Below are 27323 nucleotides of genomic sequence, written 5' to 3'. Positions count from 1 at the left end.
GGACTCATTTACTGGGTAATGTCATTAGCCCAGTATGGTTCCACTGAGCAGACACTGCCTGCTACCGCTGCCACTGCCTCCAGACTGAACTCCCGTTGACCTGGTCGTCTCAGGGAAGGCAGGGGCTCTGACACCAACACTAGCCCATTGTGAGAGCTGTCTGTGGGCACAACAACTGTGTAAGCCTGGCCTGAACGGGAGAGATGAGCTGGAGAGAGCTGGAGTCTGGCCGTGTGGGCGTGGATTAGCTCCTACTTCACTTCTAGTGAATTTGAGGTTTGGAGTAATAGGGTATCAAGCACCAGCTGGGATTTTGACTCCAATACACAGCCTTTAACACTTTCTCTCTCTCACACATATATATATCTGGCCTCCTTCCACGGCACCACACAGCACCGTCCTTTTCCATTAATGTTCCCCGCTTGATGTAAATTGTATTTATATAGCCCCACTTTCATCTGTGTGATTCTAGCAGTGCTTTACATTCCTATCCATATGTATGTCTCTGCCCAGGTCAGCTCTAAGGTCACCTTTGAAGTCTCGAACAGAGAAGGTAAATGGAATATTTCCTACAGAAATATGTATGCAGTACCATTATTCGTCTCATACATTATTCGCCCCCCGTTTAAACTGCTGTATCCAGCTCTGATCTTAATGTGACTCCTAACTCCATGGTTACCAGGCAGAGGCGAGCCAATGAGGAGGCAGCGGGCAGCGTTTCCGAGGGAACGGGGGCTGTGCGTGCGGAATCTCACCTGCTTTCCGCCTCAGTGGCCGTTGCCGCGGGGCTCCCTGCTCCCTCATTCTCAGCCTGTCCTTCTTTCACTCAGACTGAACAGTGTTCTTCATTCCTCTCTCTCCCCTACGCTATCTCTCTCCCGTTTCATTAAACGAAGGCCTAGATTCAATCAGAATGCGGAAGATCCGGGTTATAGCGTAATTTACATTTAATCAGTAATTTCTGATTGAGTGGACATAGTGTTCACCGTGAATGTGGTCTCAGCGATTTTAAGGAACATTGCCTTTACTGTGAAACATGCATAGAAGACAATGCAGGATTGGATTGTGCCATTTTACATATTTTACCCTCCAAGTTACCCTGCCTAGCCTCAGCTCTGTTTGTCCTTAGAGACAACAGTATAGCACATATTCATGTCAGGGATCCTTTGAGCACTTTATGTTTGTTTCATGTGTATTCTGTCAGTGGTAGGTCATCTTTGGTGTTGTTGCTATGTTTGCATTCATGTTGTGTCTTTGTCTCTGTTTACGTCTGTTGTCTGTGGCTGCAGGTGTCAACTATTTGACGTCTTTCTGTTAGCATCTGAGCTAGCAGTAGACACATGTTATGCTTGTTAGCCTTTGTTAGCATCACATAGAGTGAGTGCTGTAAGGATTTGTGTCTCTAGTCGGAGGTGCTACGCTGTGGAACTACAAACTTGTTTGCCTCTTCATTCCAGGATCCTCATGGGGTATTTTCGGTAATGTAGAGCATTCAGAATGTTGCAGATAGAAATGTAACATATAGAGCTGTAATCAGAGGCTCTCTTTAAACGAAATGATGATATATTCTACAGGACAGAGAATAATGTTATATCATAGTCTACATGAATTTCTATCTGAACATTCTGCAAGTTGCATCGTCATGAACAAGCCCCCAGCCCTTGTTCCTACGTGATCGCGTGAGCTGGGCAGTAAGGTGGTGACCTCTGGGACTTCCTCTCATTGTCTTCTTACAGTGTGGTCACATGTTCATAATGTTACACATAGAAATGTAATGAATACGCTTCTTCTAACTCAACGTTCTGTAACGTTGCACAATTCTGAGCTGACCCCTGACCTTGAAGGGGGAAAACACACGTAATGGGTCTTCCTTCGTAAGACCTTCGTCAGACTCAGGCAAGTGAAACAGCCCTTTCTCAAGTTTCTGCGACTCGGGGAGAGTTGGAAGATCCTTTCACAACTAATATCACGGGGGATTTTTGAAAGGTTAACCTTGTCCCTTATCCACTGCTGCCCAAATGTGAACTTCAAGTGGTTATTCATCAGTCCTTTTTTCATTTCTTGGTTTCTTTACTCCCCCACTGCTGTTAGCTTAGTTCCCTGATGTGTGTGTGCATGTTTTATAATGACGATATAAGGTTATAGACCCATGTTACTGTAAAAGTCTCCTCCTTCTGCCTGACAGCTTCTGATGTTCCCCACTCAGGGAGCAAATTGAGTGTGCATGCCTTGATGACTCATTAGCAAAGCCTCTGTCTCGGTTCACGAATGACTGGATGTGTCTGGTCGCACTTGGAGCTGTTTCTATTAATATTTTCATATAGGTATTAATGTATTAGATAGCGTTAAGGCATTTTAATTTGCCATCATGATTGAAGATGAAGTGTCTGTGTTTGTGTGTGTGTGTGTTTGTGCATGCGCGCACATTCGTGGCTATGTGTAATCTGTGTGTTATGAAAAAGAGGACAACCTTTTCATGAAGTAATTGAGATGCTCAGGAAATGGTATCAAGTGAGACATTTCCAGCCACTAGAGCACACTGTATGTAGCATTGAACTGTGGTACACCTTAAAGTCTACGGCTCGCCTAAAATATCCCTATTCATTTATTTAATGGTAATGACCTCCATCTCATCTGATCCATGTTTTATGGATGACATTTTATTTGAACTATTTTCATAGTTCCTTACTCATGATGATTAATTTGTGTGTACCCCTTTAAGAAAGCAAAATAATTGTTGAATGGTTTGGGCTAAAGACAAGCGGATATCTGCGTTGGATCTGTAAAGATCTAACCATAGACATAAAACCGTGCTCCGTTTGTTTCTATGTCTTAGGACGTGGTACAGCTAATTATAATCAGACTTGCCTATGCTAATGGTTCTCACAGGTGAAGTAAAATTAAAGAAATTACATTGCTCATGATGCGCGCCCCTCATACAATACAATTGTGACAACAGCCTGAGTTCACTGGACTTGAAACAACCATACAGATGTAACCGTGTGCCATTTCATGTATTATCCGAGCGTCACTGGTGCTCCCAAGTCAAGATTCCCTGTGCGTTCAACAGGTCACGTTTAGAAGAGAGTGTTCCAAAAAATGTACACGATTAGGAAAAGTTTCACGGCACACCGGTTGAAAACCACTGCATTATACTTTACAAATACTCATTAGTGCGAAGCGAGCAATGTAGGCTACATTTTAAATGGGCTGAAAGGCGGCCTGAACGTAATTTAAATTGTAATTAGCAATTAAGCTTTGCAAGATTTTCAGCTGCAAATTTGCTAAGCTCACTGAAATACTGTGCTGTTGAACACTCTTTGATGCATGCTCACATTTAATCAAGACTGCCACAAAGAGCTACACACGCACACACACACACACACACACACACACACACACACACACACACACACACACACACACACACACACACTGTACAAGAGCTGTAACTCATATACTAACCCAGCTGAGAAAGATGATGAAACACACGCACATCCACACACTCCCATACCCATTGCTCTCTCTCACCCTCATCTCTTGTTGTAGGATACCTGAGGGCAAAGTAGAAGAGGGAGGGGCCCTGGCTGTGGGGAGACTACGCTCCCTGGAGGACCAGCTGACCAGAGCCAAGCAGAAGATCCACAGCTTCCAGAGACTGACCGGAGATGGTGAGCAGAACAGCAGGACCTGGGAAGGACATGTCGGGGGAGAAAAGAGGAAAGCTGTGGGAGAGTCCCACATAGGAAGGGGTGACCAGGTTGAACTGTACCTATAGGATCAGTTGGAATGAAGTCAAATAGGTCAGGCTAATCCAATGCTATGTTAGCAGCTAATCTCACCTGACAGGAAAAATGTGTGTGTGTGTGTGTGTGAGTATGCTTTTTTTAAAGCTTGCATCTGTGTGTGTCTAAAAAAGTGAACGTCAGGAGGGTAGGGTAGTTGCTAGGTGAGTGGGTAAACGTGGGAATGTAATAGAATTAGTGTGAGAGAGAGAGCAATACAACAATTTTGAAGCAAAAGGAGAAAATCTAATATCTGGGAGAAAAAAACCCTTTGTGCCATATTAGCTGCAAAATATGTAGCTTCCTGCCCCACACCGTAGGGACAGACAGTGGAACGACCAACCAGAGCAATAACATTTCTACCTGTGTCTTTCTCACTATTTCATTATTGTCCTCGTTCCTTTCTTACTGTAGTGTCCTGTTAAATGTTACTACTCATTGAGTATTATTATTTTTCCTATTATGATCTATCTGCGTCATCATTGATTCTATGTGTGTCCATATGTTTGCTTTGGCAATGTATGTGGAAATACTTTTCAATTACTATACATAATTCGTGCAACTAATAGAATGTTATATATATGGGGGATACAATCTTCCCAGCTCTGCAGATTTTGCTGTGAGGAGGCAGAGTCATTAGATCATTTATTTTGGTATTGTCTGTATGTAGCTCATTTTTGGTCACAGGTCCAGGAATGGCTGAAGAATTGCAACATTTGCCTAGAACTAACCCTGCAGATAGCAATACTGGGTGATTTGAAAAGCCATAATCAAGTCAATCAATAATATAATAATTATTCTAGCAACAACAAAAAAAAATGTTACAATATGTAGAAGCTATGACAATAGAAAGCTTCAGTACTTTTGTGAAGCATCGCAGCACAGTTGAAAAATATATGACAAATAGAAATCCAAAATGGATGATGTTAAGAGATACAGTATCTCACAAAAGTGAGTACACCCCTCACATTCTTGTAAATATTTGAATATATCTTTTCATTTGACAACACTGAAGAAATGACACTTTGCTACAATGTAAAGTAGTGAGTGTACAGCTTGTATGACAGTGTAAATTTGCTGTCCCCTCAATAACACAACACACAGCCATTAATGTCTAACCCCCTGGCAACAAAAGTGTCCAAATTGGGCCCAATTAGCCATTTTCCCTCCCCGGTGTCATGTGACTTGTTAGTGTTACAAGGTTTCAGGTGTGAATGGGGAGCAGGTGTGTTAAATTTGGTGTCATCGCTCTCACACTCCCTCATACTGACTGGTCACTGGAAGTTCAAAGAACTCTCTGAGGATCTGAAAAAAAGAATTGTTGCTCTACATAAAGATGGCCTGGGCTATAAGAAGATTGCCAAGACCCTGAAACTGAGCTGCAGCACGGTGGCCAAGACCATACAGTGGTTTAACAGGACAGGTTCCACTCAGAACAGGCCTCGCCATGGTCAACCAAAGAAGTTGAGTGCACGTGCTCAGCGTCATATCCAGAGGTTGTCTTTGGGAAATAGACGTATGAGTGCTGCCAGCATTGCTGCAGAGGTTGAAGGGGTGGGGGGTCAGCCTGTCAGTGCTCAGACCATACGCCGCACACTGCATCAAATTGGTCTGCATGGCTGTCGTCCTAGAAGGAAGCCTCTTCTAAAGATGATGCACAAGAAAACCCGCAAACAGTTTGCTGAAGACAAGCAGACTAAGGACATGGATTACTGGAACCTGTCCTGTGGTCTGATGAGACCAAGATAAACTTATTTGGTTCCAATGGTGTCAAGCGTATGTGCAGCAACCAGGTGAGGAGTACAAAGACAAGTGTGTCTTGCCTACAGTCAAGCATGGTGGTGGGAGTGTCATGGTCTGGGGCTGCATGAGTGCTGCCGGCACTGAGGGAACCATGAATGCCAACATGTACTGTGACATACTGAAGCAGAGCATGATCCCCTCCCTTCGGAGACTGGGCCGCAGGGCAGTATGATAACGACCCCAAACACACCTCCAAGACGACCACTGCCTTGCTAAAGAAGCTGAGGGTAAAGGTGATGGACTGGCCAAGCATGTCTCCAGACCTAAACCCTATTGAGCATCTGTGGGACATCCTCAAACGGAAGGTGGAGGAGTGCAAGGTCTCTAACATCCACCAGCTCCGTGATGTCATCATGGAGGAGTGGAAGAGGACTCCAGTGGCAACCTGTGAAGCTCTGGTGAACTCCATGCCCAAGAGGGTTAAGGCAGTGCTGGAAAATGATGGTGGCCACATAAAATAGACACTTTGGGCCCAATCTGGATATTTTCACTTAGGGGTGTACTCACTTTTGTTGCCAGCGGTTTAGACATTAATGGCTGTGTGTTGTGTTATTGAGGGGACAGCAAATTTACACTGTCATACAAGCTGTACACTCACTACTTTACATTGTAGCAAAGTGTCATTTCTTCAGTGTTGTCACATGAAAAGATTATACTCAAATATTTACAAGAATGTGAGGGGTGTACTCAATTTTGTGAGATACTGTAGATGGGAGGGGTTGAATGGAGCTGAAGGATGAGACTAATAACAAGATAAAAAATGTAAAACATATGGGGTCTGTAAAATGTATATAGGTTCAGAAATGTTGTGAAATAGCACAGTTACAAATAGAAATTCAACTGGATGGACATCAGAAAGACTAAAGGACTAAAAACAAACAAAATATAACTATTGTAAAATAGATTGTCTGTAAAATGTGTATAAGATGTATAAACTGAAGGTAGAAGCCTAAGTGTTATTGTTTATTAGTTTACTCCAATTGGGGGAAGGGTGGTAGGGTTTGCATATGTGTATGTACGGATATATATTTACCTAACAAATATGGGGGATTGGAAATGATGCAGACAATTACGTGATGGAAGCAACAAACTTCCCGCAATATTAAGCTGACCCCCCCCAAATAAAGAAGAAAAAAAAAAATCTAACTTTTCATAGCAATAAAGCCTTTTGAATTTGAGAGCGGAGGGGCGGAGCCTGAGGGGCAAAGCGAGAAGAGGGAGCAGTAACTTTTCTTCTCTCCTATTTCAGACCATCCTTCCTTAACCTTACTTTATTGTTCTTGACAGTAACCACATAACCGGCTGGCTCTTCCTCCACATGGATCACTCACTTCCTTGTTGTACTGCAGGCTGACCATAGACATTCTATTTCTATGAGGCTGGCTCGGTGAAGTGTGGTGTTCCATCCTGTACGGACAAAACAGATGCGCTAAAACTGCTCTGATCAAAGCAACGCCTTGGGAGGGAGGTTGAGAGGCAGAGATTGAGAAAGCAGACGATCCTGTCTGTTCCTGAAGCTCCCATGTGTTCAATGACAATTCTACCTGTGCTTTCTGCTCATAATAGTTGTTCTATCCCCCCTCGCTCCCTCCCTCCTTCCTCTCTTCCCTCCACCATCCCCACCACCCCTCAGGTCCAGGCCCCACCCAGGAGGAGCTGAGGCGGAGGGTAGAGAACGGTGTGAGGGAGCTCTGGTACTTTGTCCGCAGCGAGGTGAAGAGCCTGGGCCATGTGGAGGCCGGGGAGAGGCCCAGACAGGCTGACACCCTGCTACAAGACCTGGGACACCAGCAGAGGTCAGAGACACACACACACACACGACAGATACAAACACTACATAAACACAAACATGCACACACACTGCAATAACATTTGATTTCACCTCTTAAAAGCCTTCCACAGGCTGGCCCCCCGTCCCGCCACACACACAGAAACAGAAACATGCACACACACTTTTCCTTTCCACTCCTCTCTTCCAGCAGCTCTCTTCCTTTGTGTTGGCCTTGAGCTCACCGAGAGCGGGGAGCGGTTGAGACATGAGACACACGTTCACGTAGTTGATGGGCCCTGTAAGACTGCAGTGCCCCCCAGCCCTCTCTCCCCTCCTCCCTCCCTCCCTCCTTTTCTCTGCCTCCTTGTTGATTTATTGGGTACTTGTAAATGGGGCAATAATTGCTCACCAATTGGAGCGGGTAATCAGTACTCAGGGCTGCTCAGCTCAGCCGCCCGTCAACCCCTGTCTCCAGCCTGCAGCTTCGAAAGTCTGCATCAAGCGCCGGGCAGAGGAAGCCCCCACAAGCCACACAGAAAAGGAGACGGAGCATGCATACAGAAAGACACACAGACACACACACAGACACACACAAGTATACAACCAACAAAAGAAGCCCCCCTCGTCTCCCAAAGCCCACAGGGTCTGTCTGCCTATTCTCCCACACTGTAAAAAAAAAACTGAATATTATTAAGTAACTGGTTCCACAGCCTTTTTGTTTTGTTTACTCAACTCTTCAGTCAGTGTTACCTGAATTTAAAATGTTTAGTTGGCCCAAGTATAGCTCCAACATGAGAACTTAAAATGGGTTTTCTCAAATTGTCTCATAAGTTCATTCAACTACAAATTATTATTTGGGCATCATAACAAAAAAAAAGGTTAGGAACTAGTTACACAGGAAATAGCGAAGCGATTAATACATAATGCACCTTTAACCTCTCTAGGGCCGGCGGGACGAAATCGTTGTGGGGACGTCACATTGTGGGGACAAAGATATGTTCCCAAAACAGTTGTGCGGATGATTATACAATATTTATTTTAGGGTGCAAAAAAGATTCACCTGATGTTGCACGAATGTTCCTAGAACACATTTTGTCTGTTCTTTAAAAGGTTCCCAGAATGTTTCATTAGATTGTGGGAACAGTCTGGTGGGAACATTGTTGGGACATCACAAAAGAGATGTTCCCAAAACTGTCCAGTTGTGCAAATGATTATTTATTTTAGGATGCAAAAAACATTCACCTAAAATAATGTGGATAATTTGGAGTAATCCCAATATCATATACATTGAGTGTACAAAACATTAAGGGCACCTGCTCTTTCCATGACATAGACTGATCAGGTGAATCCAGGTGAAAGCTATGATCCCTTATTGATGTCACTTCCACTTCAATCCTTGTAGATGAAGGGGAGGAGACCGGTTAAGAAAGATTTTTAAGCCTTGAGACAATTGAGACATGGATTGTGTAAGTGTGCCATTCAGAGGGTGAATAGGCAAGAAAAAGATATTTAAGTACCTTTGAATGGGGCATAGTAATAAGTGCTAGAAGCAGCGGTTTGTGTCATGAACTGCAACGCTGCTAGTTTTCTTTTCCCGCTTAACAGTTTCCTGTGTGTATCAAGAATGGTCCACCACTCAAAGGACATCCAGCCAACTTTACACAACTATGGGAAGCATTGGAGTCAACATGGTCCAGCATCCCTGTGGAACGCTTTCAACACCTTGTAGAGTCAATGCCCTGGCGCATTGTGTGTGTGTGGTGGGGGATTCAGAATTTGTCAGGATATGGTGCTTATCTACAAAACTCAAAATATGCATTGGAAATGTTCTGTATTTTATAGAATATATATATATTTTTTAAATGTGTCATGTAAATATAGTCCCGATATGGACCCTTTTCACCTGATGTTACAAGAACGTTCCCAGAAAACATTTTGTTGGAGCATCACATTGTGGGGAAAAAAATATCTTCTCAAAACACAAAAACTGTCCAGTTGTGTGGATGATTCTACAATGTTTGATGCAAACACTTTCACTTGTTGTTGCAAGAATGCTCCTTGAACACATTTCATCTGTTCTTTAAAGGTTGTGGGAATAGGCTGGTGGGAACATTGTGGGCAAATCCAAACGATACATTCACTTGGGGCCGGTTGCTCCAGTTGGGATTTCAAAAGTTGGCCTTAAGGTCGGGCGTATCTACATACGACTTTGGGATCAGAATTTACACATTGCACCGTTAAAAAATAAGACTAGTCATAGCTAAATTCGGCGTAAGCGGCGTGTGTTCATGAGATTTGATGCTTCATAATGATGGTTGCTAGGCAGCACCTGTTACTAGGATGTTTCCCTCCACGTAGCAGTTCTAAAATGTGCGAGGCATGTCACTTCACTTCGCAAAACCCACCACTACGAAAGCACGTTTTCTTAACCACGACTGGATGGGTCAATCAATAATTATGGGAATGAATATCACTGAATGATGAAAATACTGGAATAAAGTAGGCTAATGCCATTGAAGGCATATATCATATTGTTGCTTACTGAAACTCCCAAAGTCATCCTACCATTTTAAATACTTTAAAGAAATAGCTTTAAAGTATTATCAACTATAATGTTTGTACCGTTATGATTGCGACAGCATTAATGCGCTGTTTTGAGACAAGTGTTGGGACTCGTCTTGATAATTCAATCAATGTCAGAATCTCAGTTTGAATATTTGGGTACAGTTAGGCTGGCAAAATGTTAGCCGAATTGAGGTGAGTGTTCATGATTATAATCTTTAGTCTAGTTTTCTTGTCTAACAGTGTAATCCGAAAATCTTGCTAGCATGTTATGTAGCCTACGCTAGCCTAGTATAGCAGGTGGATAATTTAGCTCTTCACTCGCGTAGTAGCCTGTAGGGGCTATATCCCGACTAAAAGCACTTGACTTGTCTGATAATCAATCAATGTGATTTTGTTTCACTGAATCTCCATCTGTATATTTGGCTATTTGATCTCTGGCTGGGCAAATAAGTGGAGGTGGCAATTCATCTATTAGTTTGCTAATATCTGATCAGACACATTAAAATGCTGTAGCATATACATTTCAATCACAGAAACAAATAAGCGTCGTAGATAATCTATCATGTGTACCACTGCATCAAATCCTAATGACAATCACATTCCTCGGTAATATGCTAGTCAACCAACTAAACTCCTCCAAAGGAACAAGATCATGGTGTTTCAAGCTGGTCTGGAGAGAATTCCAAGACCACGGAGCTGAGTAGCTGAAACGCTTTTTGCCATGATCCGTTCAGATTTTAGGAACCGTTAAAAGTAAGTAGGAGTGAGACCATAACTGATATCTATTTTCTGACCTTAAAGAACAACAGAGAAAGTGGCAGTTTGCCCAAAATGGCCTTAGGCTTCAACATTGGTATACTATGATCTATGTACTGTAGAGTCAACGAAGACCAGCCAACAGCACTATAGAGATCACAGTGGTGTGTCAAACGCTTTTGGTTGGTAATAAACCTAAGAGCTGCGTGAAACACAGAATCAAGTGCCTTCAGGGTAGTGCTTGAGGTCTGCATATAAATTACATCACTGTAGTCCAAGACAGAGAGGAATGTACACCGTAGCAGCTCTTTCTGGCCTCCAAAGAAAAATGAGCCTCATAAAGGTAATAAAACCTATTCTCAACCTGATCTTCTTTACCAGGTTCTCAAGATGAGTAGTGAAGCTCTGCTTCTCATCCAACCAAACGCCCAGATATTTGTACTTCTTGACTTGCTATATGGAATTCCCTTCCAAGGTAGTAATGACATGGTTTTCAGAGTGTTCAGAACAAGCTTCAAGTTGTACAGATTATTTTTGATGTTAAATGCAGTTTGAGATTTTTCAAAAGCCAAAATCAAACTGCTGCAACTTGAATAGAGACAGTGTCATTCGCATTAAACATTTACATCAACTGTCTCAACATGTCTCCCAATGTTGTTGATCTAGATAATAAACAGGGGACCTAAAATGGATCCTTGAGGAACACCTGAGTGCACCTCTATGATGTCAGACTTACAACCATCTGCCTTAGCACACTGGGTTCTAATTGACAGGTATTTCACAAACCACTCTAGAGCATGACCAGTAATCCCAATACACTTCAGTCTCTGCACCAATACAGTATGGTCCACAGTGTCCCATTCCTTTGACAAATCTATGAACCAATCTGATACACAATGCAACTTATCCAGAGCACAGTAAATATCATCCAAACCCTTCAATATTACTGTAACAGTGCTGTGGCTTGTCCTGAAACCTGATTGCATACCACTGAAAATATTGTTTTCCTGGAAGTAGGCCTTAAGCTGCTTATTGACTAGGAACTCCAATACTTTTGCCAAAACAGAATTTAGATGGGCTTATAGTTATTCAGTAGACTGGGGTCACCTCATTTCAAAAGAAGTAGGTAAAATGCTGATTCCCACAACTTGGGGATTTCATTACATTTTATAGTGAGGTTAAAAGTGCATGTTAAAGGGGGAGCAATTATGTCTGCAGCTTATTGTAATAGGCGGGGGTCTAGACCATCAGGGCCAGGGGATTTGTTTGACATCAATTGCTTTCACCGCTCTACGCACCTCTGAGACAGAGAACCTGGAGAAGGAGTGGACAGGGGTATCAGGTCATTTCACAGGGGACTCATTTTGACCTTTAACCCTATCAAATAATCCACCTGCATCAAGAAAATGCTGATTAAAACAGAGGTTCTCAGTTACCACCTACCAGCAGTTGTTTAGAAAGCTGTGCATCTATTTTGAAGAATTATTCAGATTATCAGCAGTAGATTTGAGGTAGTTGTCTGCTTGCAGCTTTCGGGTCAAAGCCACACCCTGATTCCAAAGGTGTTTAAAAGCCATCCAATCTTCAGCCAAATCAGACCTTCTTGCTTTAGCCCACACAGCATTCCATTACCTTATGATTTCAGCTAGTTCATCTGAGAACCAGGGTTGTCTCTGCCCTTAATTCGGTATTGTTTGAAAGGGGCATGCTTGTTGCTGTGAGGAGAGACAGACCAAGGCGCAGCGTGATTGGAGTTCCACATCTTTATTTTAGCGAAACTTAAACAAACCAAGAAACAAACAACAACCATGAAGTACCGTAGTGCTACATGCACTCACTCAAAACAATATCCCACAAAACACGTGGGGAAAAAGGCTACTTAAATATGATCCCCAATTTGAGGCAACGATTACCAGCTGCCTCTAATTGGGAACCATACAACTCACCAACATAGAAATACAATGACTAGAACATCCCTAGTCACGCTCTGACCAAAACACCAAAGAGAACCAAGGGCTCTCTATGGTCAGGGCGTGACAGTTGCATACATCCTGGAATGCTTTGTGGAAGTAAGAAAAGACAAATTCAACTCTATTGAATTAAAAACAAAATGTAAAAAACTCTGAATATCAAACTGCTTCCAGTTCTTTTCATGATGATACGTGGAGGTAATTGTAGCAAAATAATGGCAAGTCTATGGGAAAAACACTTCAAGTTCTCCGCATTTAAGAGGCATCAGGCCCTAAAAGCATTACCCTCATTGTAAGATTCAAGGGGAGACAACAGGAACAATAGCAACATGTTCGTTTGCGGCTGATCAATCAATGTGAGAAATAACCATAAAAAGTTTTCTAAGACTAAAATAAAATGCTTATGATGTTGCACTTCTCACAAATAGGCATAAGCTACAATGAAATACCAATAAAGGCCAAGTACACTGTAAAACTGAATAAGTTAGCAGAACTCAATACATTTGTGGCAACTAATTGCTTCGTTTTTGTTGTTATTATGAAACTTAAAAGTATTGATTGGGGCGGCAGGTAGCCTAGGGGTTAGAGCGTTGGACTAGTAACCAAAATGTTGCAAGATCGAATCCCTGAGCTGACAAGGTACAAATCTGTCGTTCTGCCCCTGAACAAGGCAGTTAACCCACTGTTCCTAGACTGTCATTGAAAATAAGAATGTGTTCTTAACTCACTTTCTTAGTTAAATAAATAAACAGTACTTAATAATTTCTGTTAATTAATATACATTTGATTACAGGTAGCTTAATTAAAGTAATTAGAATGAACTTTATTACTATGATCTACAGTAACTTAAAATATAAATAATTGATTTAACTCATTATGTTTAAGTAAACGTAACACACCCCTTTCAAGTAGTTTTACTACAAACTTCATGTTGTATGAACTTAAATACTTACTTCCTAGCCAATAACCTGTAATCAATTATTTTAAGTTGCAACAGCTAATATGTAAATTAAAAACTAGAACTTACTTAAATCAAACGGTAGTTGTGCATCTAATCAAAAACTTTGTGGCAACTGATTGTGTAGGTTTTCTTTAGTAGCACTAACTCAAACAAAATAATTGAAATGTTAAAAAAATTATTTAAAAAAACATGTACAAATGAATGCTTTTAAACCAGGAATAATATGGATTTATTGTTGCAGTAACAATAACAGGGTACATTTTTAAAGAGAATACAGTAAAAGGTTTACATGTTAGAGAATATAGTGCAAGGTTCCACAATTAAAGATCACTGAAATATTGACCCCAATCTGTGGAGGTCAGGTTTGGGTCAGTCATTTTCAATTCAGTCGATTTGGTAAGTAAACTGAAATTCTAATATTTTCCTCATTGCCTCATTTGAGGAAAATATTTGAATTTCAGTTCACTTCCTGGATTGACTGAATTGAAAATGGAATTGACCCAACCCTGACAACATGCATGAAAAAAATGTTTGTAAGCCCCAAAATCAACTTGTCAGTGCTAGGCCTTTTCAAGTGCTGTGTGTTAAACAGTGGACAACATGCATGAAAAAAAGTAACAGCGGTAGACCTATTCAAGTGCCATGTTAATAACGGTGGACAACATGCTAATTATCTCAACGCATTTGAGCAAGGAAATAATATAAGGGAAATGGCAGATCTAAGAAGCACCATGACCTACAATTATTAGAACACTTTACAGTAGCACTTCCACCATGGTTGGGGTCAATTCCTTTTCAATTCAGGAAGTAAACTAAAATTTTAATATCAATTCCAATTTTTCTCATTGCCTCCTATAAAATGAAATTAGAACTGGAATTTCAGTTTACTTCCTGAATTGAAATGGAATTGACCCCAACCCTGGTAGAGGTGCTACTGTAATGATGATTAGGGGGTAAGAGAAAGTGTCTTTTGTGGTTCCTTTCGTTAAAAAAAAAAATGCAACAATGTCAACAAATGATAGTTAAGATTTATAGAAGGATTTTCTAAATGAACTCGAACGTGTTGGATAGTTCTTTCGGATAACTGAGATGTAGAGCATAAATCAGACCAAACATTACCCAGGAAAGCATCCGGCAGTCTGGGGAGGTCAATCACCACAACTTCACTCTCCAGGACGACAGAGATCTTGACCGGATTGTAGTGCACTGGAGTTTTGGTATTGTCACCAATGATTGTCAGCAGGGCTACCGGTGAGTCACCAACCTCGGCTACCGGTGAGTCACCAACCTCGGCTACCGGTGAGTCACCAACCTCGGCTACCGGTGAGTCACCAACCTCGGCTACCGGTGAGTCACCAACCTCGGCTACCGGTGAGTCACCAACCTCTGGTTCGTCTGAATCCAGATGAGAATACTAGACAGATATGTTATGTAGCTATATATCTACACTGACTTATGGTTGGCTAGATTGACCATACTCACCCATCTAATCCTCTCAGATCACCTCAGGAGCTAGAGTGGGTTGATTGGGAATGGGCACAATAATACAAAATTACTGGAATGACAGGAAACCTACCTAGCATGTTTTGAAAAATACGGAGACTTACTAGCGCAGCAACACAGGAAGAGCATGGAGAACAGTTGTACACCTTGTGTGGGCATCATGTGTTCCTAAAGGGATACATGAATGTACATTTTATGACATCAGTTTACTAATCTAACCTGGTACCAGAGAAAGATTTCAATATTTAGCCTTAAAATCACTGAGGTCGGTTTAATTAGGAACATGGTACAATGAAACCAAAAGGGCAAACTATCAGGTGCCTTTTTAAATTCTTATCAAGCCTAGTCCTGGACTAAAAAGCAAGCTCAATGGAGAATCTCCATAGATATTATTTTAGTCCAGGGCTAGGCTTAATCTGTGTCTGGGACATCTCCCCTCAAGGTTTAATAAGTAGTTGATATTTGCATTAGACCAAGATCTGAATCCAGTATAATGTGGAGTCCTCCGTCTTACCTGTAGATCATGACACCTCAGAATGTCAACCAAAGCGCCAGCAGTCCTTCCAGTCTTCGATGCCCTCTGTCTGTACAAGGTCATTAACCGATGGGGTGTGACGGTCAATCTCAGCATAGAAGATGTTTGGCAGGTTCTGGTTTGTAATTCGCTGGAACTCTGCATACACCTACACTTGGAATAGGCAGACAACAAAGGACAGTATTTAGAAGTTATCACAAGTTTTGAATACAGTATCACAATTTAATTCAGTACAACTAATATATTAATACAGGTCAAATGTGTAAAAACAGCATTGCAATTTTACCTGCGACTCCATGCTCAGAGCAGTCCACAGATCAAGGAACTCCTTTACAGTTTGAGTGTCGGTGATTATACCCTGGCGCCGCAGGGCGAATGTGGTCTGCATCTTCCTATCGAACAGGGGTAAATTCCTTTCCGTCTTCTGAACTTCTTGGACCATTTCCTCTCTCAGCGTTTCAAGACTCAACGAGTCCTTTCCAAGGGGGAAGTTTGGCAGGAAGTTCACTTCAGCCCATTTACGTAGGTCTCTTTATGTTTGAGTGTGGTGGTTCATTCTCTGGATTAAAATTGTAAAAAAAAAAAAAAAGGTCATTCTCTGGATTGCTTCTTTGTCCTGTGTTTACGGAGACCTGACATCCTGCTCTCCTCATCTTGGTTCTGTAGTTATCCATCTTTAATTTGATGCTGTTCTTCCATCGATTCCACCCAGTCTCAGATTCTGCCTCTTTTAGACAGGGGTGTTTCGAAACAAGAGCTTCAGCTGACTTTAGCTAGTTAACATTAGCTCTAGCCAGCTATCCTACCTGGTGCCTAGCTAAGTAGCTAACGTTAGCCCTACCTGGCACTTGCCAGTTAACCAGATTACTAGCTTGACAGATATCCATTCGATGTTCGACAAATCATACACGCACAACACAGTTAAAAATCATGAATACATTTTTCCCATTAAGAAAGTATCCACTGTCGTAGGGACCATCCACGATGTTGGAAAGATTGTGAAATGCCACATGCGTGCCTTTGAACGTCGACGTACACTAACGGTCAAAGGTTTGGACACACCTATTCAAGAGATTTTCTTTATTTTACTATTTTCTACATTGTAGAATACTAACGAAGACATCAAAACTATGAAATAACACATATGGAATCATGTAATAACCACAAAAGTGTTAAACAAATCAGAATATATTTATTTGAGTATAATATATATTTGAGATCTTCAAATAGCCACCCTTTGCCTTGATGACAGCTTTGCACACGCTTGGCATTCTCTCAACCAGCTTCACTTGGAATGCTTTTCCAACAGTGTTGAAGGAGTTCCCACATATGCTGAGCACTTGTTGGCTGCTTTTCCTTCACTCTGCTGTCCAACTCATCACAAACCATCTCAATTGGGTTGAGGTTGGGGGTTTGTGGAGGCCAGGTCATCTGATGCAGCACTCCATCACTCTCCTTCTTGGTAAAATATCCCTTACACAGCCTGGAGGTGTGTTGGGTCATTGTCCTGTTGAAAAAACAAATGACAGTCCCACTAAGCCAAAACCAGATGGGATGGCATATCGCTGCAGTGTGCCTTGAATTCTAAATAAATCACAGACAGTGTCACCAGCAAAGCACCCCCACACCATAACACATCCTCCTCCATGCTTCACTGTCGGAAATACACATGTGGACATCATCCGTTTACCCACACAGCGTCTCACAAAGACACGGCGGTTTGAACCAAAAAGGACACATTTCCACCGGTCTAATGTCCATTGCTTGTTTCTTCTTCATATTTCTTCTTCATATTGGAGTCTTTTAGTATTGGTTTCTTTGCAGCAATTTGACCATGAAGGCCTGATTCACACAGCCCCCTCTGAAAGTTGATGTCCTTTCTCTTTGCTTATTTGAGCTGTTCTTGACATTTCTGAGGCTGGTAACTCTATTGAACTTAACCTCTGCAGCAGAGGTAAATCTGGGTCTTCCTTTCCTGTGGCGGTCCTCATGAGAGCCAGTTTCATCATAGTGCTTGATGGTTTTTGCTACTGCACTTGAAGAAACTTTCAAAATGCTTGAAATTTTCAAGATTGACTGACCTGTCGTTTCTCTTTGGTTATTTAAGCTGTTCTTGCCATAATATCAACTTGGTCTTTTACCAATTAGGGCTATCTTCTGTATACCACCCCTACTTTGTCACATCACAACTGATTGGCTCAAACGCATTAAGAAGGAAAGAAATTCCACAAATTCACTTTTAAGAAGGCACACCTGCTAATTGAAATGCATTCCAGGTGACTACCTCATGAAGCTGGTTGAGAGAATGCCAAGAGTGTGCAAAGCTGTCATCAAGTCAAAGGGGTCGCTACATTGAATAATCTCAATCTGAAATATATTTTGATTTGTTTAACACTTTTTTGGTAACGACATGATTCCATATTTCATAGTTTTGATGTCTCCACTACTATTCTACAACGTAGAAAATAGTAAAAATAAAGAAAAACCCTTGAATGAGTAGGTGTGTCCAAACTCTTGACTGGTACTATATATATATATATATATATATATATATATATATATACTTTTTTTCCTGAGCTTTCTTTTATCTCCTAGATGTAGGACAGACACTTCAAAACCGTATTCCTTATGATTTATTTTTAGACTGTCTTTCTTGCCATTTATGAATGTGTTATTCAATGCGTTGTTTTTTAAAGAAACAAATGTAAGCCCCTATTTATTGCCTTACCTCCTCAGGCCATTTGTACACACTGTATATACACTTTCTTTTTTTTCCTATTGTGTTATTGACTGTACGTTTGTTTAGTCCATGTGTAACTCTGTGTTGTTGTTTGTGTCACACTGCTTTGCTTTATCTTGGCCAGGTTGCAGTTGTAAATGAGAACTTGTTCTCAACTAGCTTACCTGGTTAAACAAAGGTGAAAGAAATATATATATATATATATATATATATATATATATATATTTATTATTATTATTATTATTATTATTTATTTTTTTTAAATTCAGGAAAAACTATTGTATTTATATGATAGTGATTAAGGAGTAACATTAAAACAGAATAATATGCCCCACCAACAGTAGACAACAGAAAAACCTAAAATACATAAGTAAATCAAATCAATATTAACTGGCACAGGCATGGTACCGTTGCAGGAAGATTGGAATGCCATGAACCAAGATGTTGTGCATTCAAAGCCTAGTTGAGGACCTGTTGAATAATAATTACTGTATAATTGAACGTGGACAATGTAATTATGTATGTCAACGTGTCAAATATGTATGTTAAAAGTACTGTGTGTGTAACCAGTTGCACAGACTTTTTTAGTTAAGATGCCCAAATAATCATGTTTAGTTGAGTGAACATATGAGACAAGTTGAGCAAACACATAATTTGAAATGGACTTTTGCCAAAGTTTTCTCCGTTTGTAGCTAAGTTTGGGCCAACATTTTTTTGTTTTTGGTAACACGTGTAACCAGTTACTTAGTAATGATTAGTTGAAACAACTAGATTTGTATTTTTTTAAATATTTATTTTATTTACAGTGCATGTTAACTCGGTGACTAGCGGATAGTTGTAGTTCTCTCACAGGGAGACTGTGATATATCCCTGGTGGGTTCTGGGTAAAGGAGTTTGACATGGCTTCATATCAAACACACACGTTGTGGTTTAAGATTAAAAATGGAAGCATGAGTAATGATTACGTCTTGCCAGAGGACGCGTGTGTGTATGTGCACAAGTGTATGTGTGTGTAAGTGTGCATAGGTACTTGTGCTCAGGAGGTTTCCCACACTGAGGATGTGACTGATTTGGGTCACTGAAATGAATTGAGCCATGCTGGTTTTTAGAGATGGGAAACTGCTGTATATGTGTGTCTGCTATGTAGCACACTAGACTTATGGCTTTCTTTTTCGGTCTCTTTTTATGCGTCTGTGTGTATGTGTGCGTGCGTGCGTGCGTGCGTGCATGTGTGTGCAGGTCTATCATGACAGACCTGTACTACCTCAGCCAGGCTGATGGAGTGGGAGACTGGAGAGTGAAGGAGGCCAGGGACCTGTCTAACCTGGTGCAGAGCAGGATCACCTACCTACAGGTACACACATACACACACACACACACACACACACACACACACACACACACACACACATACACCCACACACACACACACACATACACCCACACACACACACACACACACACACACACACACACACAGACACGCACTCACAAACACTCTTTCTCACACCTGCTCTTCTCTACCTAACACAAGCCAAACCTGTCAGAATCACCATAGATGAAACATATCGTGTCTAAGGGTCTGACTGCTGTCTAATGCCTGTATATCATCTATCCTGTCACACGCACACACCCACCATCTTCCGACCCTATCCACTTTCTGTCATCCCCTCATATACCCTCCACCCCCAGTGACCCAGGAGTCTCCCCTCAGCCCTCCTCCCTTCCCCAGTTTGCATGCAGCAGGCCTGGGGTGGGGCTGTGCGGCGCTGGGCCCTGCAGCATTAATGAGCCTTGGTGTTTGATGAAGAGAGCCAGAGTGAGTGTGGCTGGGAGGAGACGCCATAGCTAACAGCTGCTGTCACCACCGCTGAGGGATCACACAGCTTCAGCGGCCGCCATCACTAATTCATCACCCACACACAGTCCTCACAGGCTGGCAGACACACACACACACACACACACACACACACACACACACACACACACACACACACACACACACACACACACACACACACACACACACACACTTAGGGAGCCAGGGACCCGTCTACCTCTTACACTTCTGTCAGTAACATCAATCCCAGGTCTACAAACACACACACACACACACACACACACACACACACACACACACACACACAGATGTGCATGAGCACACATACACACTCCTGCACACACACAACACCCTTCCCCCACCACACCCCAGCGCTCCCAACCCACCAACCTCGGTCCCTGCGCCCTTCGGTCCCTGGCCCGGCTGACTCCATCAACCTGTCTGTCTGTCTGTCTGTCTGTCTGTCTGTCTGTCTGTCTGTCTGTCTGTCTGTCTGTCTGTCTGTCTGTCTGTCTGTCTGTCTGTCTGTCTGTCTGTCTGTCTGTCTGTCTGTCTGTCTGTCTGTCTGTCTGTCTGTCTGTCTGTCTGTGTCTGACTGCGCATTCTTCAATGAGAACACAGTGGCCTTTACTTGGTGTCCCTTTGTTCAGTGTCACACAGTACCACCTTGTCACAGACACAAACACACACAGTACCTCCTCCATTTTCAGCCTTCCACTTTCACTTGTTCTTCTATAGCACATCATCAGCTCTGAACCAGCTGATTATAGGTCATATATAATATGAGTCACCCTCTCTCTCTCTTCCTCACTCACACGTACACACACATTTTCAGTCTACTGTATTTTAACTTGAAAATGCAGTTTTTGAAGGGCTACTTAACCTATAGCAGCAAGGGTCAGCCTTGGTATTTCACTCTCTCCATAATTACCATTGAACTTTGTCTCCTAGCACATCTGAATAGCATGAATCTGTCATTTTTAAACAGCCAACGTAGTTCAGAGTTTGTGCGCTTATGGTTCTTTGTCGTTCTGATTTAACGCCATGCTCCAAAAGAGATGGGCTCGCTGGTGTAAAACTGCCTTTCAAGTCGTTGTTGTTGAGACTCGCGACAACACACCAGATTATTAGTATTTAAATCAAATGTAGTTTACAAAAGTTCAATCAGGAAGGCTGGTCTGGATGCTCGTTTATCTTCATCCAGTAAGCATAACATAATTCACTTCATTTCCAATTCTACTGGCATAGTCGGATTGAATACAAATGTACACTATATATACAAAGTATGTGGACACCCCTTCAAATTAGTGCTGTTATTGTGAAGTGGAAACATCTAGGAGCAACATCGGCTCAGCCAAAAAGTGGTAGGCCAAACAAGCTCACAGAACGGGACCGCCAAGTGCTGAAGCGCATAACGCGTAAAAATCTTCTGTTCTCGGTTGCAACACTCACTACTGAGTTCCAAACTGCCTCTGGAAGCAACATCAGCACAATAACTGTTTGTCAGGAGCTTCATGAAATGGGTTTCCATGGCCGAGCAGCCGGACACAGGCCTAAGATCACCATGCGCAATGCCAAGTGGTGACTGAAGTGGTGTAAAGCTTGCCTCGATTGGATTCTGGAGCAGTGGACATGCGTTCTCTGGAGTGATGAATCACGCTTCACCATCTGGCAGTCCAACTGATGAATCTGGTTTGGCAGATGCCAGGAAAACGCCCCAATGCATAGTGCCAGCTGTAAAGTTTGGTGGAGGAAGAATAATGGTCTGGGGCTGTTTTTCATTGTTCAGGCCCCTTAGTTCCAGTGAAGGGAAATCTTAACACTACAGCATACAATGACATTCTAGACGATTCTGTGCTTCCAACTTTGTGGCAACAGTTTGGGGAAGGCCTGTTCCTGTTTCAGCATGACAATGCCCCCGTGCACAAAGCGATATCCAAATAGAAGTGGTTTGTCGAGATCGCTGTGGAAGAACTTGATTGGCCTGTTGAAAACCCTGACCTCAACCCCATTGAACACCTTTGGGATGAATTGGAACGCTGACTGTGAGCCAGGCCCAATTGCCCAACATCAGTGCCCGACCTCACTAATGCTCTTGGGGCTGAAAGGAAGCAAGTCCCCACAGCAATGTTCCAACATCTAGTGGAAAGCCTTCCCAGAAGAGTGGAGGCCGTTATAGCAGCAAACGGGGGACCAACTCCATATTAATGCCCATGATTTTGGAATGAGATGTTCGATGAGCAGGTGTCCACATACTTTTGGTCATGTAGTGTATCATCAACACAGAGTCTTGCCTCTTCTCCTCTTTCCTATTAGCCATCTGCGGAATCTCATTCGCCTATTTACTTTATAGCATATAAGCATGGCACAATAATGCACATTCCTCACACTTGCAATTATCACTTACACATGTTCTCTCACTTGCTGTTTTTCAGCAACAGTTTTGACAACCATCCTCCTCCCCACCACCAACACCTATAATAACCTTAAGGCCCGTCATTGGAACTCCTTTCCCCCAGTGGAGGTGTTTCAATGCCAAAAGCCTCGCATAAGGCTACCTGCCATCACATCATCTGAGACAAGGCCATTCACCAAACAATTTAATCAAATGTCATATTACATTCCGTCTTTGTTATTTATTCAGTAAAGCCTGTACTCGATTCAACTGTAAGAGTGGTACCTATGGGGCCAATATGGAGAAGAGGAGCGATATTTACCTCAAACACACACACACACACACACACACACACACACACACACACACACACACCAGATTCCTCAAAGGAAATCTTCCCAGTGGCTTGTTTGTTGCTTCGTTGACATCTGCTTGTGTTGTTCAGGTTATTATTGAACGTCGGCGGTAATACATTTGGAACATGAAGGAACATTAGCTCTCCTCTAGTTTTTAAACAGACAAGCGGTGTGATAACGTTAGCACTTGCCAGACGCCTTGCCGCCATGATCACCGCCAACCAGCTTCAGCTGTGACAGCCTAATGAGCAAAACACTCGCAATGCAGAGTAAATTGCTATTTAGAAAGATGTTGGCACAAGTGGGTGCGGAGTGAGGAGAAGAAGATGGGGAACCAAAGATGGTAGATAAATTAAGATAGTTCACTCAGGCCATTTACTCTGGATCACTGCTACTCTAACTTCCGCGATGCATACAAAGCCCTCCTCTCCCGCCCTCCCTTCAGCAAATTTGACCACAACTCCATTTTGCTCCTCCCTTCCTATAGGCAGAAACTCAAACAGGATGTACCCGTGACAAGGACTATTCAACACTGGTCTGACCAATCGGAATCCACACTTCAAGATTGTTTTGATCACGCGGACTGGGACATGTTCCGGGTAGCCTCAGAGAATAATATCGATTTATACACTGAGTTTATAAGGAAGTGAATAGGAGATGTTGTACCCACTGTGACAATTAAAACCTATCCTAACCAGAAAATGTGGATAGATGGCGGCATTCGTGCAAAACTGAAAGCGCGAGCCACCACATTTAATCATGGTAAGTTGACTAGGAATATGGCCGAATACAAACAGTGTAGTTATTCCCTCCACAAGGCAATCAAACAAGCAAAATGTCAGTATAGAGACAAAGTGTAATCACAATTCAACGGCTCAGACATGAGACGTATATGGCAGGGTCTACAGACAATCACGGACTACAAAAAGAAAACCAGCCACGTCACGGACACTGACGTCTTGCTTCCAGACAAACTAAAACCATCTTTGCCTGCTTTGAGGATAACACCGACGCAGCCCAGTACCAAGGACTGTAGGCTCTCCTTCTCCGTGGCCAACATGAGGAAGACATGTAAACGTGTTAAACCTCGCAAGGCTGCCGGCCCAGACAGCATCCCTATCCGCTTCCTCAGAGCATGCGGAAGACCAGCTGGCTGGTGTGTTTACGGACATATTCAATCTCTCCCTGTCTCAGTCTGGTGTCCCCACGGGCCGCCCCCAGGTGGTGAAGGTAGGAAACAACATCTCCACTTTTCTGATCCTCAACACTAGGGCCCCACAAGGGTGCATGCTTAGCCCCCTCCTGTACTCCCTGTTTACCCATGACTACGTGGCCATGCACGCCTCCAACTCAATCATCAAGTTTGCAGATGACACAGCAGCAGTAGGCTTGATTACCAACAACGACGAGACAGCCTATAGGGAGGAGGTGAGGGCACTCAGAGTGTGGTGTCAGGAAAACAACCTCTCACTCAACGTCAACAAAACAAAGGAGATGATCGTGGACTTCAGGAAACAGCAGAGGGAGCACCCCCCTATCCACATCGATGGGAGGAAAGTTTTAAGTTCCTCGGCTTACACATGACGGACAAACTGAAATGGTCCACACACACAGACAGTGTGGTGAAGATAGTGCAATAGGGCTTCTTCAACCTCAGGAGGCTGAAGAAATTTGGCTTGTCACCTAAAACCCTCACAAACTTTTACAGATGCACAACTGAGAGCATCCTGTCGGGCTGCATCACCGCCTGGTACGGCAACTGCTCCAACCATAACTGCAGGGGTCTCCAGACGGTGGTGCGGTCGGTACAACACATCACTGGGGGGAAACTACTTGCCCTCCAGGACACCTACAGCTCCCGATATCACAGGAAAGCCAAAAAGATCATCAAGCCTCCCTGTAGCTCAGTTGGTAGAGCATGGTGTTTGCAACGCATGGTGTTTGCAATGCCAGGGTTGTGGGTTCGATTCCCACGGGGGGCCAGCACAGAAAAAAAAAATGTATGAAATGTATGCATTCACTACTGTAAGTCGCTCTGGATAAGAGTGTCTGCTAAATGACTAAAAAAAGGCCAACAACCACCCGAGCCACTGCCTGTTCACCTCGCTGCCACCCAGAAGGCGAGGTCAGTACAGATGCATCAAAGCTGGGGCCGAGAGACTGGAAAATAGCTTCTTTCTCAGGAACTCAAACAGGATGTCAAACAGCAATCACATTCACAGTGAGGCTGCTGCCTACATACAGACTTGAAATCATTGGCCACTTTAATAAATGGATCACTCGCCACTTTAATAATACCACTTTAATTATGTTTACGTATCTCGCATTACTCATCTCATATGTATATACTGTATTTTATACCATCTTTTGCATCTTGCCTATGCTCTGTCATTGCTCATCCATATATTTATATGTATATATTCTTATACCTTTCCTTTACTTAGATTTGTGTGTATAAGGTAGTTGTTGTAGAATTGTTAGATTACTTGTTAGATATTGCTGCCCTGTCGGAACTAGAAGCACAAGCATTTCGCTACACTCGCAATAGCATCTGCTAACCATGTGTATGTGACCAATAAAATTTGATTTGATTGAAGAAAAAATTAGTTCCTGTCTACTTAAGGGGGTGCTCTCCCATAGATACCAATGCGATATCAGCTGGGTCTGGTCTACTTAGTTTATTGACTTCCTTTGAAACAGAAATAATGAGGGAGTGGGATATCTCGCTTCCTCTTCTGTCTCTGTGGGGCACGACGCAGTGCAGCATGGCATCATTTTGCCACCGCTCGTCTGATGAGGTGTAGTTGAAAACGGTGGAATGGTCTCACGTCGTGATTTACAGGTGCCATTTTGAGAGAATGCTTTTTTTCTCTCGCTCATATTTTGGAAGATCTCTTTCTCATGAGAGACAGAGAGGGGAAGAGAGTGAATGAGAGCGAGAGATATAGGCAAATTGTGTTATCATAAGTTAGAGAACAACGCTCAGAAAGCTATTTTGGGCCCCCCAGAGGTCAAGTAGTCAAATGTATGCTCTTACACCCATATGTCTCTCTCTCCCTCATCCCCCTCTGTCGTTTTCTTCACTCCCTCTCTCTCCGCTTCGTCTCTGTCTCTCCCTCTCATCCTCCCTCTCTCTACCTCTACCTCTCCCTCCCCCCTCGTCAGAATCCCCAGGACTGCAGCAAGGCACGTAAGCTGGTGTGTAACATCAACAAGGGCTGTGGCTATGGCTGTCAGCTGCACCACGTGGTCTACTGCTTCATGATCGCCTACGGCACCCAGCGTACCCTTATCCTGGAGTCCCACAACTGGCGCTACGCCACGGGTGGCTGGGAGACCGTCTTCCACCCCGTCAGCAACTCCTGTACCGACCGCACTGGGGTGTCTACAGGGCACTGGTCAGGTAGGCACGGTGCGCGCTGTCTGGTAAGCAGCCAGGAATTTATAGTTTGGCCCGGTTCTATAGATGCGGTTGGACCATTGAGGTATCTGCATTATGGTGCATTTACATTTTTTATTTTATTTATTTATTTAACTAGGCAAGTCAGTTAAGAACAAATTCTTATTTACAATGACGGCCTACACGACACTTTAAAATTATATCCTCCTGAGACCCAGCAAAAAAATAAAATAAATTGGGCTAATTTTTTTTTTTCACATAAATGTTTGGGGTGAAGAACATGTAACAAAGAAAATAATATACTCAAAATACTCAAAATTCTAAAAGTTGGCCCAAAAAGCTGACTACTATCAGATTCAACCACAAAGACCAGGGAGGTTTTCCAATGCCTCACTAAGAAGGACACCAATTGGTAGATGGGTAAAAAAAGAAGCTGACATTAAAAATCCTTTTGAGCATGGTGAAGTTATTAATTACACTGGTTTGTGTATCAATACAGCCTGTCACTAAAAAGAAACAAGCGTCCTTCCTAACTCAGTTGCCGGAGAGTAAGGAAACCACTCAGAGATTTCACCATGAGGCCAATGGTGACTTTAAAACAGTTAGAGTTTATTGGCTATGATAGTTTTATTTTTGATTTAACCTTTATTTTACTAGGCAAGTCAGTTAATAACAAATTCTTATATACATTGACGGCCTATCCCAGCCAAACCCGGACGACGCTGGGCCAGTTGTGCACGGCCCTATGGGACTCCCAATCACGGCCGGATGTGATGCAGCCTGGATTCAAACCAGGGACTGCAGTGACGCCTGCAATACTAACAAAATTGACACATCCTGTTTGCAATAAAGTAACACTGCAAAAAATGTGGCAAAGCAATTAACATTTTGTCCTGAACACAAAGTGTTATGTCTGGGGAAAATGCAGTACAACACATTACCA

At 42.7% G+C, this 27323-nt stretch overlaps 1 protein-coding gene across 2 annotated transcripts in view; it reads left to right on the top strand.

Moving 5' to 3' along the window:
• Positions 1-27323, top strand: part of LOC106571665 (alpha-(1,6)-fucosyltransferase) — a 150578-nt gene that overhangs the window by 102067 nt on the left and 21188 nt on the right. For both annotated transcript variants that reach the window (XM_014144979.2, XM_014144980.2), the window contains exons 3-6: positions 3550-3671; positions 7222-7384; positions 19629-19743; positions 26146-26383. In XM_014144979.2, the coding sequence (XP_014000454.1) occupies positions 3550-3671; positions 7222-7384; positions 19629-19743; positions 26146-26383 (638 nt within the window). The remainder of the gene's footprint in view (positions 1-3549; positions 3672-7221; positions 7385-19628; positions 19744-26145; positions 26384-27323) is intronic.

The sequence above is a fragment of the Salmo salar genome, chromosome ssa15 (assembly GCF_905237065.1).
Source record: "Salmo salar chromosome ssa15, Ssal_v3.1, whole genome shotgun sequence".
Taxonomy (NCBI): Eukaryota; Metazoa; Chordata; class Actinopteri; order Salmoniformes; family Salmonidae; genus Salmo; species Salmo salar.
The sequence above is the reverse complement of the archived record's forward strand: the minus strand, read 5'-3'. Positions and strand labels throughout refer to the sequence as shown.